This window comes from Augochlora pura, chromosome 7 (assembly GCF_028453695.1).
Source record: "Augochlora pura isolate Apur16 chromosome 7, APUR_v2.2.1, whole genome shotgun sequence".
NCBI lineage: Eukaryota > Metazoa > Arthropoda > Insecta > Hymenoptera > Halictidae > Augochlora > Augochlora pura.
The window spans coordinates 40,240,102-40,260,572 of NC_135778.1; the positions used below are offsets into that span (position 1 = coordinate 40,240,102).

The 20,471-nt window shown below is 38.4% G+C and overlaps 5 protein-coding genes across 10 annotated transcripts; all 5 read right to left on the minus strand.

The window, feature by feature from the left end:
* Positions 1-939: 939 nt before the first annotated feature.
* Positions 940-5,118, minus strand: LOC144472248 (odorant receptor 13a-like). The gene is made up of 5 exons (XM_078185173.1): positions 3,791-5,118; positions 3,403-3,502; positions 2,865-2,975; positions 2,157-2,312; positions 940-2,081 (listed from the first exon to the last, which is right to left on the minus strand). The coding sequence occupies exons 1-5, from the start codon at positions 4,597-4,599 to the stop codon at positions 2,028-2,030; spliced, it is 1,230 nt and encodes a 409-aa protein (XP_078041299.1). The 5' UTR covers positions 4,600-5,118; the 3' UTR covers positions 940-2,027.
* A 979-nt stretch (positions 5,119-6,097) lies between these two features.
* On the minus strand, positions 6,098-8,560 carry LOC144473441 (odorant receptor 43a-like). Of its 2 annotated transcripts, XM_078187305.1 has the most exons (5): positions 7,745-8,560; positions 7,464-7,563; positions 7,284-7,394; positions 6,441-6,596; positions 6,098-6,371 (listed from the first exon to the last, which is right to left on the minus strand). In XM_078187305.1, the coding sequence occupies exons 1-5, from the start codon at positions 8,554-8,556 to the stop codon at positions 6,315-6,317; spliced, it is 1,236 nt and encodes a 411-aa protein (XP_078043431.1). In that variant the 5' UTR covers positions 8,557-8,560; the 3' UTR covers positions 6,098-6,314. The 2 variants fall into 2 exon arrangements, with proteins under 2 accessions (XP_078043431.1, XP_078043432.1); XM_078187306.1 differs by lacking the exon at positions 6,098-6,371 and having other exon boundaries at positions 6,437-6,591.
* Positions 8,561-8,836: 276 nt separating this feature from the next.
* LOC144473439 (uncharacterized) lies at positions 8,837-12,752 on the minus strand. 2 transcript variants are annotated; one of them, XM_078187302.1, is made up of 5 exons: positions 11,937-12,752; positions 11,558-11,657; positions 10,102-10,212; positions 9,869-10,024; positions 8,837-9,791 (listed from the first exon to the last, which is right to left on the minus strand). In XM_078187302.1, exons 1-5 carry the CDS (start codon positions 12,740-12,742, stop codon positions 9,741-9,743), a joined length of 1,224 nt encoding a protein of 407 aa, XP_078043428.1. In that variant the 5' UTR covers positions 12,743-12,752; the 3' UTR covers positions 8,837-9,740. The 2 variants fall into 2 exon arrangements, with proteins under 2 accessions (XP_078043428.1, XP_078043427.1); XM_078187301.1 differs by having other exon boundaries at positions 9,788-10,024.
* An 875-nt stretch (positions 12,753-13,627) lies between these two features.
* Positions 13,628-16,621, minus strand: LOC144473446 (odorant receptor 13a-like). Of its 2 annotated transcripts, none has more exons than XM_078187314.1 (5): positions 15,882-16,621; positions 14,889-14,988; positions 14,355-14,465; positions 13,844-13,999; positions 13,628-13,768 (listed from the first exon to the last, which is right to left on the minus strand). In XM_078187314.1, the coding sequence occupies exons 1-5, from the start codon at positions 16,472-16,474 to the stop codon at positions 13,715-13,717; spliced, it is 1,014 nt and encodes a 337-aa protein (XP_078043440.1). In that variant the 5' UTR covers positions 16,475-16,621; the 3' UTR covers positions 13,628-13,714. The 2 variants fall into 2 exon arrangements, with proteins under 2 accessions (XP_078043440.1, XP_078043439.1); XM_078187313.1 differs by having other exon boundaries at positions 15,666-16,618.
* Positions 16,622-17,261: 640 nt separating this feature from the next.
* Positions 17,262-20,355, minus strand: LOC144473451 (odorant receptor 10-like). 3 transcript variants are annotated; one of them, XM_078187321.1, is made up of 7 exons: positions 20,013-20,355; positions 19,780-19,949; positions 18,638-19,071; positions 18,475-18,574; positions 17,986-18,096; positions 17,566-17,721; positions 17,262-17,464 (listed from the first exon to the last, which is right to left on the minus strand). In XM_078187321.1, exons 1-7 carry the CDS (start codon positions 20,209-20,211, stop codon positions 17,411-17,413), a joined length of 1,224 nt encoding a protein of 407 aa, XP_078043447.1. In that variant the 5' UTR covers positions 20,212-20,355; the 3' UTR covers positions 17,262-17,410. The 3 variants fall into 3 exon arrangements, with proteins under 3 accessions (XP_078043447.1, XP_078043449.1, XP_078043448.1); XM_078187323.1 differs by having other exon boundaries at positions 19,780-20,198; XM_078187322.1 differs by lacking the exon at positions 17,262-17,464 and having other exon boundaries at positions 17,587-17,754; positions 19,780-20,355.
* Between the last annotated feature and the right edge of the window lie 116 nt (positions 20,356-20,471).

Consider the following 20,471-nt stretch of genomic DNA (forward strand, 5'->3'; position numbering starts at 1 on the left):
CCGCGGAATTGAATCGATGTACATTAGGTTGTCCCGTAAGTTTCTTCCGCGCTGCGCTACGAGCGACTCCAAGTGGCTGTATTTATATATAAACACGCAGGCTTATCTCTTAGCCGTTTATGGCATCGGTTTCAGTCGTCCCGGAGCTTTTTCAAAGTACAATAGCGGACAAAAATTTAAGACGAGAAGGAGAAAAGAAAGGAATTATTAACATTTTATAAATAACATAAGCTATCATGTTCTATCTTTAATTATAATTGGTACTCTCATTTATTTAAACCAGGTGCCATGGTTAGGTGCCACTAATATAATCAAGATATGCGAATCGATGTGAAGTTTGGGTTCCACACCTATTGACGGCCTTATGAACCGCAAAAAGGAAGAAAAGCGTTCCAATAAATCGTTGTTTATCAGTAAAAAGCGCTCTCGTCCCCGTTCCACCGTAAACGTGCATCAATAATTGCTGGCTTACATCTTTGCGGGCTTTTTAATCAAGATCTTATAATTAAGTCTCTCCCTCGACGGGGACAGCGCAAAAAAAAGTCCATCGTTCGAGTATATGCGCCGGTATTATCGTTCATTTGGCTGATTCCACGAACGGGCTATAAATAAACGCGGCGGAAAGAAATTAATTATCGGGAAGATGTCGATTCCCGCTAAGCTTCCACGCATTTATTGGCGAAAGGAACCCGCGAGGGCAAGATATCGCCTTGTTTTTCAATTATTTAACGCTACGCTGTCCTTTTGCGCGCGGACGACTCTCTGCCGATAATATTTTTAGTATTAAAAGATTATAAGTCACGAATTTGTCACTTGTATTATTTGGAGTTTTGCAATTTTGTTTCCGTAACTTTTTCTGTGATTTTATCTGGTAATTTCTTCTGTCGTTGCGATAAACGCAAAATGGATAAGATAATAATAGAAATTAATAATAGATATAATAAAATGGATAAAATAGTAATAATAGTATAAGATAATAAAATTGATAAGATTTTGTATAGTTCATACACATTTTATCAAAGCTTTCGAGAATATAAATAACGACGTTGTAAATTTAGACAAAAATTGATTGCAACTTCTCACGAAATTCACTGCTGTAAGTAATATATGTTCGAATTTCAATCAAATTAAATAATCGTATATGCGACGAATACAACAGTCATGCTTTAAGGAAAAGCGGTATAGTGTCGCCACCTTGAAGCTTGGTTTAGGTATATGCGCAGCGCCGATTCTTCTGGTAACAGAACGCTGAAACTGTTCTTTGAAACTACAGGCGGGATATCGGCTGAGTATAAACGAGCTATAATAGTTCGAACGGAGTATAATAGCGTGGACGAGGTATAGAAGTACATTTATTTTATAGAAGTACAAACGAAGTGTTAAACCCAGACCTCGTCTGTGCTTTCACCTAATATAAATATTTGTCGCCAAAAAATGGCACTTCAGAAGCTTCATTACCATTTCTATACCGATATTCGAAAAAAATGTAAGCTTCTTAGTAGCAATCGAGTATTCCGTATACTTCGTTTGTATTACGGCATGTTTTACGATTTCGAAACCTATATTCAAATTACACTTTTTAATACTATTTTATATATTATGTTTCCAAATTATTATATAATATATTATATTCGATATAAATATAATATATTCGATATTATATTCAAATTAAAAAGTGTGATTTTAATACATCTTTCCAAATCATAAAACATGTCGTAGTACGAACGAAGTATACAGAATACTCGATTAATATATGATATATTATATTACTATTAATATGTTGTATAGAAAGAAATAATAAATTTACCATGTCTGACAAGTGTCGGTATACCCAGCAGCCTAATTACCATTTCGATATCGTGTTCAATGTTACCGACAATCCACGCATTTCATCGCATTAGCAGAAACACAGTATAGCGTATACCTTATTTCTACACCTTCGTTAAATTGGCAAGCTGTTATTTATTCATCAATTACACATCCGTAGGCTCTGGTTTTCGTTTAATTGTTGGTGCATGTCTTTCGTTTTAGGTCGTAACTGTGCGCAGCAAATTTAAATAAATAACCGACGACTGCATTACCTGAATCGAGTATTAACATTTTTAGCTTGCATTTCATTTACGTAATATGTAATTAATTTAATGGACAATACTCACAGAGCTGAACGTGTTTAGAGATAAGGTAAATATTTTTCCAGCTGTTAATTTCGGAGGATAATTGGACACAACGCTCAATAGAACTAAATCGTGAGCTTTCTTCGATGGTAAATTGTACCAGTTGGTGTCGTAGACGGCTGGACCAATTTTACTGCACTGATGAAAAATTACAGATCAATTATAATAGCAGTTATAAATTGCTATAGTGGTTACAGACATAATGTCTAGCATAATATTCAACTTTATGAGGACATTGTATTCTCTTTTCAGAAAGTATACATTCTTTCCGAATTGTTATTAACATCTTCAGGGACACTGCTACGCACGTTTAGTTTTCTGAAAATTATTATTATTTAATCAATTGAAAAATTATTCGATACAGAATCCCTCAGCAATACCCCAAAAATCTAATTGAATGAAGTGGATGATAAATAAAAAGGAAGAAATTAAATGGGTATATTATACAAATTTAGACCACCCAATTATAAAAATTCATGCCTGAAAAGGTTAAATAACTGTAGGTAAAATAAATACCCTCTTCGCTTAATTTCTTTGAAATAGAAATTTGTAATTCATGATGGCAACACAAAGCCAACATTAATTGCATTACGCAGTTAACGAAGTTTTATAATAATTGTTTTATCATACAATGTCCTTCTAAAGGTTCTTCAGTTGGTGTGAGTAAAAGAATAGAGTCTAGTGAATTACCTGTTCGGTCAAAAGTTCGCCTATGTAACAACATATCGATATATTAAATGTAAAGGAAATGAGCAACACGATATACGTGAATATCGCGACGAGGTCATGGTTCTGCCACTCCTGAAGGCATAAAACATCATGGCGTGTAGAATAAAACATTGTGACGCACAATCTTACTTAGTTATAAGACTATAAATAATATTATATTAAATAAAATATTATAAATATAATATTATTGATTTGCAAATCAATTAGCCCTCTTAGTGCCGGAGGTCCGATATATCGGCCGACGCTGTACTGGCGAAAAGAGCCTCATAATTATACTTTTGTTATTTATGTAATTTCCAATGAATATAGAAAAATTGGCGTCGCCGTTTCATTCTCAATTTCGTCCTTGACACGCTGCCTTTTTAATTATGTAAATATTGCTTTTCGCTTGGTTTTTATGAGCCTTTTTCCAAACCCTAGTGACACCGTGAAATTTGACTTTTCCACTCGACACTAAGAGGGTTAAATCTGCAGGTTTTAAAATAAATGATATATTTACCAGCAGACAATAGTACTCAACCACGCACAGCAGGAACGTGGACTCCACGATCTCGGTTAGGCATATCTCACGCAATGCTCTTTCGACGTTTTTCGAAAATCTGAAACATACATAACAATTTATATAAAATCTCTCGTGCTGCCTATAAAAATTGCTATGTAAAAAGAGAAAGGTAACCATTTATTAGTATAAACTTTCCATGAAATTAGCTTTTATGTAATTTTCATTCTTATTGCACAGAGAGAATTCTTATAATCTTATAGAGCAATATTTATGATAATAATAAAGTAGCAAATATTGTAAAAATCTGCCTTACAATGTAACGTTAAAACTCCAATTAATAATTAAGGCATCAGTTAAGACACCAGTTGAGAATTAAGACACCTACTTGAGAATCTCCACGTGCTCGCGAACGATGACGGCCACCGGATTGAGCCGACTATTTCCCTCGATATCTTCAATCAGGTTCTCCAGCCTCGCGATCTGTATTTGCACCTGGCCGCATACATGAGTGACAAAGGTCGCTGCCAAACAATAAGAAGCAATAGTGATGCTGTATCTCGTGAAGGCGGAAAAGCAGTGCATCGAGAAAATGATCTCGTACGTGGGATGAGCTTGGGTGTCGAAGAACGTGTCGTAACCAGGATAAATCAGAGGCTTCAACGTCACGTTGCCTCTCATCTTCGGTTTCGAGAGGAACGGCATTATGGTGTGATAGGACATGCCGCCGCTATAGAGGAAGATCGCGCACAACGTGATCAGCTGCCGGCTGATGGACGACTGTCTGAGCATGATCTGGCGGTAGCGTTGGTCGACCACCGTTTGCCAGTCTCGTTCCACGTGGACGATACAGTCCTTGAAAACGTTTCCTTTGAAGATCAGGTAAAGGTACTTGATCGTCGAGGTGAAGCAAAAGCCGAGCGGACCGATTAGCTTCACCTTCACGTACAGGTTCTTCTCCACGAAGATTAGGTAGTGTCCCGGCGGTATGATCGAGAATAACAAATCGGAGAAGCACAATGTCAGCATGACGATCGACACCAGCTTCTCTAGCTTGCTGACTCGGTGGTAGACGAACGACCAAAGGCCGATCGGTCGCATCACCCACCGGCACATTTCTAGAGTGTAGTTCACATCGTCTTTGTAATTGGTATTGTCGAAGCGGTCGTCAGCTCGGTCAGCTGATCGATCACGCATGGTGATGAAACGTTCGGTGCACTTTGCCGAGTGAATGTGACGCGCGACAAGGGCAGCTATCAAATGATATTCTGAGGACGCAAGCGCATCCTTCCGGTGGTTTTTGTCGGACGCGATCGACGATGGGAAACTGTCCACCAGGATTTCAGTTTTAAATGTTCGACGAGGGGGACGCGGCGATCGATGGACGCATATGATTTTTTGTACATTCTTTATTCATCACGTTGTTCAGGTTCGAGGGGCAATGTCGTTCTCTCGGGGAAGAGTTACCTTTGGGCTTCCCTGCGTATTGCTTGGGAAACTTCGTCGTTTGATTTAGGAACTTTACCATAGTTTAGGATAAGAAACGGTATGATCCTGGGCGGTAGTAAGTTAAAGTAAGTTAAATGAACAATTATGAAGATATAGTTTTCTGGCTTTGTCTGCTTAACGTCTAGAATTTAAGAGAATCTTTGCGATAAATTTCTTTGAAGTAAATCGTTCTTTAAGATGAATCAGTCTTTAAGGTAAATCGTTCTTTAAAATAAATCATTCTTTATGATAAATCACTCTATAAGATAAATTTTACGCTTCTTATTTTGTTTTCGATGTGAACTCTATACTTGTATCTCAGCTCACTTTCAACACATAAAAATGCGTCCACAGAGTTCCTGAAATAGTTTAAACTGTTTAATTTAATTTTAAACATTTACTGTCCCCCGCAAATTATAGGATAAAGCTTCTTCATCCCACGCAACTGTGGCCAAGTCCTTTAAGTTCTGGATTGCAAGCATTTCGTTGCAACGTAAAATATGCAGCTTTTGTGTGTATGAGAGGATAAGAACGTAAGTATTTCAATTTATACTGCGTTAAAGCTTTAAAAAGTAAGGGATAAATATTATTTAAATATTCATTAACCCATTGACTGTGGGTGCGTTTCGCTGTGTAGCAGGAGAATTTCATAAGAATTTAGTAAAAGTTTCAGGGCTCGGAATTGTGTGCACGCAACGCGCCGACAGCGAAGGCCACGCCTCCTAGCTCCTGTCGCGCGTTTGACTCATCCACGGACACCTGCTATATACATGCAGGCACACACATGAAGATACTATATACATACACGCATACCCGATGTGTTCCGAGTCGAAAGAGGCGATCACTGAGAGTCAAGAGGCGTCGCCCTTATGATCGGTTTGTTGCGTGCAAATAATTCCGAACGCTTTTTTCTCTACCACCACGCTACTTTCTAAGAATACATCCTTTTTTTACTTTCTAACCTTACGTCTGGGTTATGCAAAAGTAAGGTTAGAAAGTAAAGAAAGACGTGAGCTTAGAAAGTAACATAGTAGCGATTATGTAGCTCGTTGGAGGACGACAATTGCAATATAATGAAGATGGTTACAATAAATTCTATATTACCATGGCCCAGAAAAAAATAAGTGTGTACTGATAACATTTTATTCAACAAACTGTCTCTGTTTTCATCAGTTTTGTACTACCATTCTTGCTGAATATTAATAGTTGGAAGTGTTTGTTGATGTGGAGTTAGAATCCAATATGATGTAAGCGATTTTTAGAATCTATAGAATTTCTCGTATGCTTGAAATATTTCTTGTTAATAATTTTAAGGTGATAAATATTTCTTTTTAATTTTTTTAAGAAGATGAATACTTCCTGTTAATTCTCATAAAAAGATAAATATTTCCTGTTAATTCTTGTAAGCAGAATCAGACGTCCAGTTACACCGTGGCGAATGTCCGCAGCAAATTCAAGTAAATTACGGACGTCTTCACGACCTGGAAAAAATATTATTCGTAAAGAACCTTTCGCGAGCTTAAAATAATATTTTCGACGAGATCACCTACAGTGCCGAACGTGTTTAGAGACAGATTTATAATTTTCCCAGCGGAGAGTTTAGGCGGATAGAGTGCTATAGCACTGAGCAGAATTAGATTGTAAGAGTTCTTCGACGATAAATTATACCAACGTATCTCATACGCAGCTGGACCCATTCGGCTACACTGATGCAACGTTTCGATACAGAAAAGGATTATGGAAATCATAAAATTATAATTTTATCCTCCAATGCTACACATACTATACATTATAAATATGAGCATTTTATTTTTAAAGCGTGGATCACAGACTGTAGATTACGCAAATGTTGTTCGTTATTTCATGCTTGTAGACTTTAATAATGTTCATATAATAATAATAGAAACTGTATATCGCCTTAGAGGATGCAAATTAATACAAATTACATGTTCATCATTGGAGATTATATTATACATTATTTCAACCCCTTCAGGGATGCTGCCACGTATGTTTAGTGCTCTAAATTATAATTATTCTAAGTAATATAATAGTATAATTATTCTGAGTAATATAATAGTATAATTATTCTGAGTAATATAATAGTACAAATATTCTAATCTCGGCAATACTAACAAAAGCTTATCGAATGGAATGAAACGAATAATAAATAAAGAAACAAAAATTAAATAGCTGTTCCTTACTATAAAAATTCATCCCTGAAGAGGTAAAATCTAAATCTTCATGTGAACAAATTTTATTCGTAACACTCCGTTTATTTGGATTTACCATGTTACGATCTTTCTGATTAAATGCATCGCAGTAAATATTACACTTCGTTTACAGCACACGCGCCTCCTACAGTGTTGCACTCGATGACATTTTTTGATAAATACCTGCTCGGATAGAACTTCGCCTATGTAGCAAAATATGAATATAATGAAGGTGAAGGAGATCAAGAGCATTATGTACGTCAGTATCGCGATCGCGTCGCTGTTCGCCCATTCCTAAAAACAGGGTTGCATAGATAAAAGCTGAATTTATATAATTGTCGCAATAATTGATAAATTCTTTACCATCAGACAATAATACTCGAGCAGACACATTATCAGCGTCGATTCCACGATCTCAGTTAAGCAAACCTCGCGCAAAGCTTCTTCGACGTCTTTAGAGAACCTGGAAAAATCATACATGTATCACTGTGATAGTAAAATTAAAATTATTGTGATGGCAAAATTAAAACTATCGTGATGGTAAAATTCAAATTATTGCGACGGTAATATTAAAATTAGTTAATTAATATTAGTATACCAGGAACAGTGTAGATCTGACTCAATCTAATATCTGAACACATTACCTGAGTACCTTGGTATGGTCTCGCACGATGACAGCGATACGCTCCCGGAAATGATTTTTCTCCCAAGACTCGCCGATCAAATTGTCCATTCGAGCTATTTGTATCTGAATCTGGCCGCACATATGGGTGACAAAGGTGGCAGCCAGACTGTAAGCGGCGGTGGTGATGGTCTGCATGACCATCGCGGTGAAACAATGGGTTAAGAACACGAGCTCGTAGGTAGGGCTGGACTGAGTGTCGAGGAAGTTGAAGCATGGATAAGTGACCGGCCTCAGCGTGACGTTCTGGGTCGTTCTCTCCTTCGACAAGAATTGCATCACGGTGTGATAGGACATACCTCCCGAATAGAGGAAGGCCACGCAGACGGTGATCAGGTACCTGCTGATGGACGCTTGCTTCAGCATGATGGCGCGATGGCCGGGGTCCCGCACCGTTCTCCAATCCTGTTCCACGTGCTTGATGCACCTGCGGAGGATGTTCCCCCTCACGCCGAGCAGAAAGTACTTGATCGTGGAGAACATGCAGAAGCTGATCGGTCCGAGCAGCTTCACCACGTTCTGCAGATCCTCCTCCAAGAAGAACATGGTGTAAAACGACGGCACCATGATGAACAGCAGGCTTGAGAAGCAGATCATCTGCAGCGGGACAGAAGCAACCCTTTCCACCTTGTTCACGCGATGGTAAATGTATGTCCACACGCCCAGCGGTTTCAACAGCCACCGACACATCCCTAACGTGTAATTAACATCGTTTTCATAGTCGTCGTTGTAACTCCACGGCTCGTCGCTCGATCGAGCACGCATGGTGACCATACAAGCGCGCGTCCTCGACTGAACGCGAGACCGCAGAGAAAACGTCGCGGCACAACGTTGTTAGAACGCAAGCGCGAACACGATAGCACACGACGATCTTTCCTGTGACAGCACACGTCACCGTAATCGTGCAGAGGGAAACAATCGACTTTTTTCTAGTCTTTATTCGACCGCGCTCGAAATTGCACCGCGAAAAGGGGACGTCGGTTGAGGCGGCGTTTTTTCAATCGTGGAGTCTCCTGCCTGTCATACGCAATCGAAGAAGACCTGGGGACGGAAGCACGTAAGTGGCGGGTTGCTAGTTTATGGTTTATCAAACATAGTTGTCGATATGAGGAATCGGAGTACTTCCATCAAATACTTCGGCGATAAACGGTTTTACCTTCTTGTTTATTCGACAGTTCCATTTGTTGGTACAACATTTTAAAAAATTCATACAACGTCGTTTTGATAAGGTTGGCACATTTTTGTGCATTATCTTATTCTTATATTTATTTGGTTAATAAATAGGCGCGAGTGTCGACACCGTACGTACAATGCTGTGCAATAATATTGGTTCATATAATTTACAATGCGCTTTTACAGTTTTCAATGATTTTCTTTTGTAATATATTTCGTAATATATTTTGTAATATTTTTCCTTGAAAAGGTTTAATAATATTTCTTTCTGATATTTAATTTGGAATTTTGAATTCTTTCCAGACGTCACCGATGTATTTTTTTAGTTCTTCGCCTGTGTAGAAATTGATATTCTGATATGGTAAATAATTACAATATACAGAACGATAAAGAATTATTCAACCAAGAATTCAAAGATTTATGGGAACAAAAATCATGTAAAAACGTTTCTATTAAGTTGTAACGTTGTAACCGTTTGTAAACGTTTTTAAATGTCGGTATAAATATTCATACATTAGATTTAATGGATATTATTATAGTAATAACTGTGATCATTATTATAATATTAACTCTGATTACTATTATAATATTAACTGTGATTATTATTATAATATTAACTGTGACTATTATAACATTAACTCTAATACTTAACGTTAAGGTTTCCTTACTTCACACACAATTTTCCATAAATACTGCATTTAACAAAGTACCTAACACGTCCGCTAAATAATATTCTACAGATCTTATCGTAACAGGTTTGCAAATTCGAACAGGTGGTAAAAGCATTACACCGCTTGTCGGAGAAGATTGAAATACGCGAACGAAGATTTCATTATCTAAAATGACACGAAGTTCTCATAAAGCGACTATGGCTGTGACGTTGCCTTACGTTATTATAACAAAGCATACTTACTTGACCGAACGTGTAAATGGACATGTGGAACATCTTGCTAGCGGTGATCTTGATCATCACGCTTGACCTCGCTATGATCAGTCGCAAGTCAAGAATTCGTTTGTAAGGTAAGCAGTACCATTCTGTCATGTATACCACCTCACCGACTTGCTTGCACTGTTGGAGAATGCACTCGTTGAAACGGAATTGCAGTCTAAATCGGTCGCGTCTACGCTCGTTGTTCTCTCCGTTACCTGTTCCGTCAGTATGTGACCGATATAACAAAGTAAAAACACGTTGAACGTCATAGAGAACAGTATCATGAAATAGCTGATCAGGTTTCGGTAATCGTGATCGTCCCATTCCTAGAAGAACAATACGCTTTCGCGTCTTCAAGCCTGTCTGAATCAAACAATTACAGGTAACAAGTATTTTGCACTATAGTACTTTGCGTCTATTACTATATCTAGACAAGCGAAGGAAATTCCGTAATCAGAGTACTGATCAAATTAATTTATATTATTGCACAACATTGATACTAGCTTATGGTATAATACTACACGTGCTCTTAAGCCGGTTCTATAGTAAATTCTCATCAATTGTCTCCCAGTTTATAAATAAAAATCGACAATTTGGGAAGAGAAGATACGATTATTTATTTTTACAATTTATGGATAATTGTATCTCTTCTTTTATTGTCTAGTTTTGTTTATAAGAGGTGGAACGATTGGAGAGAATTCACTGTATATGCATTTTAACACCAGTGTACTTACGGAATAGTTTTCTAAAAAATTCCTTTCCTAAATACTTATTTCATTCATTTAACCTTCGGTGTACAAGAAAATCATTTTATAATATAAATCAGTTTTCGCGACCTCTTTTTACGTATATTTTAACTGTAGATTGTAATCTCGAAAAAAAGCGCTATTGACGCCCTTTGCGATTTAAAACAGAGCTATTTAATTGTTTCCGTACGTTGCAATTATGTAGATAAAAAATATTTTGTTCATGAAAATTGTACAGTATTATTGTGCAATAATTTTATTACTGTATAATCTTGTGATTCTGTTATAGTGAAACATAATTGCAAGCGTAATTCACGGAAACTTCGCGTTGCGGTCAGTGATTTCAATGCCCGGCGAGACACTAGCGCCTTAGACTATACATACGGTATCCACTGGTACTATCGTATAAAATGTGCGAATGTCTCGTTACCATTTCTGAAGGTGTATTCGTCACTTTAATAGTAAACATTTCGACACATAGAACTCTTGAAAAAATGTTACTTCACTACTTAATAACGATTTTAATGGCTTTATATTAATTATATCGAATTATATATCTCTATATAATTAATATCGAAATTGAGTATCGATTCAATTATAATAAATTATTTTGTGTTGCATAAAGTCCTGTTTTTTTTCCAATATTACAAAAAAATGTAAATTGTGCGTGTAAATTATACTACTGTATATTACAGTAGACACACTATATGTATATTCACAGATCTTGACAATAGTTTATAAAAGATCAAAGCTATATAAATTACCTTCTATGTTGCAGGATTTAATATGACAGTGGCGTATAAATACTATGAATTGTAGAATAAATAACATAAAATTAAGTGCAAATTCAGAGAGTAAGTGGACATTACGTGTAAAATATAAATACGTATCCACCGTTTTGCGCGAGCATGACGTTGTGACGTACCGTAAGAATGTAATAGCCAAGCATGCACGTGCATAGGATAGTGTTAAACATTTCCGTGAAACATATTTGATTCATCACGTCCTCGATCTGAGATATCAAGCTGCAATTATTATAATTCTTTTTAATTAAATTTCATTCTCCCTTTACAGCTCCGAATTGGTATGCTCGTCGCCATTAATAAATAGAATAAATGTACCAATCACAGTAATTCTATATTTTTCTAAAATATAAAACTATTATCAACGAAATGAGAATATGATTGGATTAAAATTAATAAAATAAAGAAGCACAGAGAAATAAATTAAGTAGATCATCTCCAAAATAAATGGCAACGAGCATCTATGAACGAGCATGATCGCAACAGTAATCCAAACAGTACCTGAGAATCCTCAAATGATTTTCCACAACAACTCCAGTCTCGTTCGGCGAGATCTTGGCGTCGCAGTCACGCGATCCGTTCACCATATCGGTGATCTGAGACATCAGAATGTTCAATTGTCCGCAAGCATGAGCCGCGAGAGCCGCCGCGAGACTAAAAGCTCCGACGGCGCTGGAGTTTACTATAAACGCGGAGAGGAACTGCGAGACGAGAACGATCTCGTTGGCAGGGCTCAGATCGGTGTTCAGCAGGCTCTTGTAGAATTCTAGAGGCAGCACGTGCACGATTCTGGTCTCGTTGCCGATTTCCACGGGCCGCGTGGACAGCGCGGTGAAGAAGCAATAGGAGAAAACGCCGCCCTGCATGAAAGCGGCGCAACAGACGGAAATATAGCGGCCGAACTTCGCGTACCTCATCATCACCAGTCGATGCTGCATTCTGGACACGATCTGCCAGTCGACTTCAAGATGCTCCGCGCAAAGACGTATCTCGTTGCCACGTAACAAGAGCGCGGTGTATTTGACGCCGCCCATGAACAGGTGCAGCAGCGGTCCGGTCGCTCTCACCTTCTTGCGCAGGTCCTCGTCCGCGAAGAGGATGTGCAGGATGCAAGGGACCACGGTGAACAGTATGGAGCAGTAACAGGCGACGATCAACGCTATCGAGAGGACGCGTTCCAGTCTAGGCGCGGACGAGGACGACGGCCAGGCGCCTATGGGCTTCAAGTACCATCGATTCACCTGCAGACTGTAGTCGCTCGAGCCGCTGAAGTCCGCCTCCATGGTCGCCGTCGATTTCTTGACCATGGTGGTCGCTCATCGAAGACCAGCAAGCTACTGAATCACCTGTTTCCTATCTGGCCAGTCGATGAACCGAATTGCCCAACGCTTGCGCACATTTTCGCGAACCCTTGCAACTATTCGCTGATCGATCCCGATGGCCGGTTGCAACTTGTTGCGGCGGCCGCCGCGAATATGTTTGATTGATGCGGTGTTGTGCGCTTTGTCGGCTATAGCTGTGTGGACGGTGCATGCTCTAGAGTTTACGGTGCTTGGGGGAAATGGGTTTGCAATGCGAGTGTGGTATACATGGTGATAAGATGTGTGTTAGAGACGGATGAGCATTGAGAGATGAGGACACCGTGAGACGTGTTGAAAGCGTACTTCGGCTCTCTTTGCAAGTAGCATCCTTGAAATGAAAATAAGTAATGATAGTTCTGGATTTATTCCATCCTGAAGGTAACAATATTATTGGTGGATATTGGATAAAATAAATGACAGTGCAATTGAGAACATTTACAAAATGATGGGTGCGAGAATAGTACTTGTGCACACATTTGTGAAAATGTGTAAATGGAAACTTCTTGGCACTTATTTTAATTATCATGCTCTTTTTTAATGATTAATATCGAATTGTTCGATTATAAGTCTCTATCGCAACTTATAGATCTGTCAAAGATTTATTTGATAAGTTCTATCTCTGCTACAGTGTCTATAAAAATCTTGAGAGCCACAGCTGTGATTAGAAAGCAATATTTATACGAATTCGTTGACTTACATATTCAACTTACAAAAGTCGATTTTTCTAAAATCGTATCTAAAATGATCAAAGTCCGGTCAATGAGTAATAGTGCCAAAATATGTTTAAATCTGTCGCACTTAATTTTTGCATACAATTACTTCCCTACAAGTCATCCCTCTTTATCGCACAGTTTTTCATCATCATCGAGTGCAATTCAATTTTTTTTATTGATATCAAGCGTTATCATGTTTTTCGTTTTAGGTCATAACTGTGCGTAGCAAATTTAAATAAATAACCGACGACTGCATTACCTGAATCGAGTATTAACATTCTTAGCGGGCGTTGCATTTATGTAATATGTAATTAATTTGATTGACAATACTCACAGAGCTGAACGTGTTTAGAGATAAGGTAAATATTTTTCCAGCTGTTAGTTTCGGAGGATAGTTGGACACAACACTCAATAGAACTAAATCGTGAGCCTTTTTTGATGGTAAATTGTACCAGTTGATTTCATAGGCGGCTGGACCAATCTTGCTGCACTGATTAAAAATTATGGATAATTGTAGCAGTCAAAAATAGCCATGGTAATTATAAAGAGAATGTCTAGTATGAAAAGTACATCAATTGTTATTAACTTTAGAGGGACACTGTCTTTCGTTTGTAGAATTTTGCATTGTTTTCGAATTGTCATTGCGCAAAAAATAATTTCTCACTGAAATTGATAAAATAAATTTCTTAATTAAAGCAGGCATTATGGAGGGTTGGTAATAAGGAGAAAGAAACTATACACTCTGCAGTACTCAGACGATATAGTTTAAATAAATTTCTCTCCACAGTGTCCTTCTAAACATTCTGCAAAATAATGAAATTAAAAGAACATAGCCTGGTAAATACCTGTTCGGTCAAAATTTCACCTATGTAACAAAATATCGATATGTTAAATGTGAAGGAAACGAGCAACATGAAATACGTGAATATCGCAACGACGTCGCTGTTCTGCCATTCCTGAACACATAAAACATCGTGGATCATTTTTATTTCAATTCTATGAAAATTGAATTCCAAGGCGATTCTATATTAACTAAAAAACCTAATTTAATCAATAACACTAAAGGAAATCATTTTATTTCTATGCAAATCGACGCGGTAATTTTTTGTAGAATTGAACCCTTTTTCGCATCATTTTTTCATGGAGACAACGATCAAAAATTTTTCTAATTGTAATAATTTCTAAGAAGAAAAACATAATTTATATTTATCGTGTGCATTACTTAAATTATTCAAAATATTGATAAGAAGAAATCGGGATTTCATTCAGACTAATCAGAACGGAATAGCGTTCATGTTTAACAGGTTAGCAATAAAAATCTTTGTCATGTGTCAGACTCGTCAAAGTATACCAAAGGGTTAATAGGGATAAGATATTACCAGTAGACAGTAGTATTCGAGCACACACAAAATGAACGTCGACTCCACGATCTCTGTTAGACATATCTCGCGCAGAGCTTCTTCAACGTTCTTAGAAAATCTGAAACATACGCCGCAATTGTCCTAAAATCTCGCACACACTGTATAAAAATCAGTGAGTTGCTAATATAGTGATACGATGAATTTTCTTGTTATGAATTTTTATTACTACGGCGTAAGGAGAATTATTGCGATTAGGATATTAATTTTGATTATTATGTTAAAGTACAGAGTGGCGTCAAAATCTGCTTTATGACAATAATCTTAAGAAAACAATTTGAAATATTGGGGTATATCAGACTATTAGTATCACTATTACATAATTATAAATAAGTCATTGCTCTCATAATTCGGAAGCTATTTGTGATTTTTGAAACAGATGCACGAAATATTTATCTTGCGTAAAGATCTATAGTCTAGTTATTATAATTAAAAATGGCCTTATTGGCCATTATGATGATTGGATGACGCTTGACATCCGGCGACACCAGGTGCAACGCGAAAATATAATATATAACATAAATAAATCTTACATTTATTTACATATGTATAGCTTCGAAATTTCATGAAAATAGGTGGACAGCATTGAAAACTCACGAGAACTAAAACGATTAGTAGAACTTGACATAACCTTGACTGGAGAAGTAATCTGTGCTGCCGTCGCCAAGCGAAGAAATTATTGCGAGACGCGCGCACAGATTATTTTCTGTGCGCGCGTTTCGCAATAAATAACCTTACCTGAGAATCTCCACGTGCTCGTGAACGATAACCGCCACCGGATTGAGCCGAGTATTTTTCTGAATATTCTCCACGAGATTCTCCAGCCTCGCGATCTGTATTTGCACCTGGCCGCATATATGAGTGACAAAGGTCGCGGCTAAACTGTACGCAGCGGTGGTGATGCTGTATTTGATGAAGCCGGAGAAGCAGTGCATTGAGAAAATGATCTCGTACGTGGGACTGGCTTGGCTGTCGAAGAACGTGTCGTAACCAGGATAAATCAACGGTCTCAACGTCACGTTGCCACGCATCTTCGGTTTCGAGACGAACGGCATAATGGTGTGATAAGACATGCCGCCGCTGTAAAGGAAGACCGCGCACAAGATGATCAGGTTACGGCTGATGGACGATTGCCTGAGCATGATCTGGCGGTAGCGTTGGTCGACCACCGTTTGCCAGTCGCGCTCCACGTGGACGATGCAGTCTTTGAAAACGTTCCCTTTCAGGACGAGGTAAAGGTACTTGATCATGGAGGACACGCAAAAGCCGAGCGGGCCGAGCAGCTTCACCGTGACGTACATGTTCTTCTCCACGAAGATTAGGTAGTGTCCTGGCGGTATGATGGAGAATAACAAATCGGAGAAGCACAATGTCAGCATGACGATCGACACCAGTTTCTCTAGCTTGCTGATTCGGTGGTAGACGAACGACCAAATGCCGATCGGTCGCATCACCCACCGACACATTTCTAGAGTGTAGTTCACATCGTCTTTGTAATTGGAATTGTTCAGGTAGTAGTCAGCTCGGTCGCCTGACCGATCACGCATGGTGACGAAACCTCCGGTGCACTTTGTCGACTGACTGAGACGCGGCAGACGGCTGCCAAATGATATTCTGAGGACGCAAGCGCGTCCTCCCGATAGTTTTTTCTGGACTCGATCGCCAATGGGAAACTTCCCACAAGGATTTTAGTTTTAAACGGTTCGCGAGGGGACGCGCCGATCGATGGACAGGTTGAACATCTTTGTGTATATCTTATTCATCGCGCGCTTTCGATTCGGGGGGAATGCCGTTCTGTCGCGGAAGAGTTATCTTTGGTGTTTTCAGTGGAGTGCTCGAGGAACTTTACCAATCGGCTATAGGCTTGGCTGACAAACAGGATGACCCAGAGCAGCAGTGTTAAAAGCAAGGTAAGTCGAGGATTATAGAAATGGAGCTTTCTGGCTTTTCAGGAAATTTCTTTCAAAGAATTTTTATTTCAGTGTCTGAAATATTTATATATTTTATATAAATTCTTTGAGACAAATTCCACGCTCGAAATTTTTCTTGACGTATAATTTATGTCTTAAGTAATTTTTAAAATAAAATTTGTCCAGAAATGGAGCTCTCTGGCTTTTCAGAAAATTGTCCGTGAGATGCCGGAAATAACCTAAACTATTTAATTTAATTTTAAGCATTTAGTGTCTCATAATTAGAATGGAACGCTGATTCAATCTACGTAAATATAACCAAATCCTGCAATTATTGAATATGAAAATATTTGTTGCAACGCAACGTACGCTTCTTTCACGTGAACGAAAGGATAACAACGTGAGTATTCCAATTTGCACTGTATCGACGACTGATAGAAATTGGCATATATTTTACATTTATTAACTATATATATATATAACACGAACTGTTAATATACAATGCTTAAATTTCAGCATTTTAGTAGAACGTTTTTGTTCATTTGTTCTACGAACAGCTACTGAAATATGTTATTACATAACGGCTTGTCGGAGAAAGCTTAAATAGGCCAACGATGTTTTCAAAATCTGTGTAATCAATAGATAAATAATCATTTTTGTATCATTGTCATATTATTGCGATATTGAGGTTATATAATTTTTTAATGTATATATTATGTCTCACTCACGCTTCCGAATGTAGACAAGTTTAATACAGCTATGTCGCCGGCGGTCATTTTCGCCGGATTATTAGACATGGCGATAATCAAGATTAGACAGCGCATCGTTTCGACGGGGAATTGATACCATTCGGTCATGAAACACAATGATCCAATATTACCTGTCTGTAACATGCGAGACAATGGTGATTAGATATCCTGGAATTTAAGGAAAAATAATATCACTGCGAATGCAGTAGGTGAGAATAAATATTTCACTTAACCCCTTCTCATTCTTTAACGAGTCCGAATATGACGAACAATTAAATAATTAAATATTAATTTCTAGATCGGTAAGAAGATAGTATACAACGAATTTAGCAGCAAAGAATTAATTTACACCACGATAATTAATAATTACATATAATATATCAAATTTTATGTTCGTACCATCTCGACCAGAAGATCTCCAATGTAGCACAGTATGAATATATTGAACATTAATGATAACAGCAGCATAAAGTACGTAACAAGACTGAGCGTGTTGTTGACCTCCCAATCCTGCGCAAACATTATCGCGCAGTGAAAAAAGGAGACATAAATGTGTATTAATTAATAGTAAACTATTATAATAATTAAGTACTGATTAATAACTAACTATAATGATAATTAAGTATAATTAATAACTAACTATAATATGCATCGAAAGACACCCAAAGTCGTATTATAGCAATAATTTTGAAATGAAAAATTCGCTGTTCAAAATTTAAATTTAAAAAATGCATTGCACCTCTACGAAACATTCTTACATCTTTTTATCATTGTGTTAGGTATTGCAGACATGATTAATTTTCGAATCTCGCCTCCAGGTGACCGGGTGTCGTTCGACGCACAAAACAATGGCGCCTAACGGGTCGAAAAACGTAAAATTGAGCGCACCGTTATGATATAATATTCGAGGAGACATATCATAAAAGTGGAACCAATGAATTCCAAAAAACATACTTCTTGCAGAAGCGTCCCTACCACTGTCGAAAATCTGGAACGGTGATGCGATATATTTTCATCGGCGATCGAACCAAGCGACACGCGATTGTCTCACCTCAGCGTTCGTATGTGATGCTGGACGATCTTTACTAATTGCCGATGCAGATCCCCGTTCTCCTTGAGGCCGGCCAAGTTTTGGAGTCTCAGTATCATGATGTCGACCTGGCCGCACACGTGTGTGACGAACAACGCGGCTAATGCGCAAGCGCCGATCGTCACGGAATAAGTCAAGTAGCCGCATAAACTGTGAGCAGCGTACACCAATTCGTAATATGGGCTCTCTTGCGGGTCGAAGAGGCCGCTGTACATTGGATAAACCAGCGGCTTGATCGTGCGATTGTTCTCGTCGACGAAGGTGCCGATCGCGTACTGCATGATCGTGTGGTACATGAAACCGCCCGAGTACATGAACACCAGGCACATCAGCGTTAAATTTCGTCCGACGTTGCCGTACTTCAGCATCAGCTCGCGGTGCTCCCTGTGCTCCACCTGTCACAATAATTCTCAGTGTTCCTCATTTACTGGTAGCGGTCTCTCATTATCCAGTTCGCTCCCGGATTTTTTTAAAGCAAGCTTAAATATTATTAGTTATTATAGATTACCCGGGCTATTTGTGTTGTCCATAATATTATTCGAAATTTACGAACTATTGAATTTTATAGTAGAGCAAACAATGTTGTGTTATAATTAATGTCAGGTTATGGGATTCAATTTGTTGATCTCATATGGTCTATGAGATCAACAAATTGAAATTGTAGAGTGCGTGATCATGCGAACAATGTATTTCGGCCATAGACTATTTCAAAAATTATTTGCAAAAATGATAGGACTACTGTCTGACCCAGTGACACAGCGAGTCGAAGGGCAGATAATATAATCATTAACCCTTCGCACTATAATAACGATTCAGACTCATGACAAAGATTCCACGCAAGCTCTACTAAATTAATAATTTATTAATTTCTTCTAAATCAAAATCAAATTGAATTCTTCTATTATTAAATTGTAGAAACGAAAGTAAATTAAGGGAAATATTCAGGAAAATTAAGAACAAATAAGTGGTAATCAACGCAACGTATAAGGAGTCGTAAGTGCAAGGGGTTGAAACAAAAATTCCTAGAACCAGTCACCGCTTAATTGTGCTCTATAACTCACTCGAACTAGCTAATTGTTATAACAATGAATCGAAGTACTGACCACTTTCCAATCGTGCTGAACAAATTCGATGCAGTACTTGAGGTTCGATTTGCACGCGGTGAGCGCCCAATACTTCAGCAGCGTTACCGTACAAAAACTAAACAGACCAATCAGCTTCAATCTCATCACTAGATCCTTCTCCTCGATCGAGAGATACAAAGTGAACGGTACTATCGAAAACAATAGAATAACGTTCCAGAGTCCAATCACGATCTTCGGAAGAAATTGGTTACCGTTCTCCAACAGATTCGGCCAGATGCCGATCGAATTCAATATCCATCTGGCGATCTTAAAGATGTAGACGATGTCCTTCTCGTAATGTGGGTTCCGCGAATCGCCGACGCTCGGTTCTTGAACCGAGACAGGCTTCATGTTCGCGCCTGGGAAGCTTGAATGCGACTGTCCACGCGAAGGGGAACACTCTCGCCGCATTGATTATTATTCATGGTTACCGATGCTACAAGCATGCGTGCACCCCTTTCATTATGGTTTCAGATTCATCGACCACTTGTTGAAAAAACAACAGAAATTCAGAGAAATGACCGATCGGCATTCCAACGCGTGGGGTGAATTTATTCGTCGATGCAGAGCCGTCCGGAGCGCGTTGTTGTATGTGCGGGGTGTAGTTGCGTGCTTGAAGATACACGAGAGTGTCGCGGACTATTAGTAATCATTTTATGCAGGATTATTGC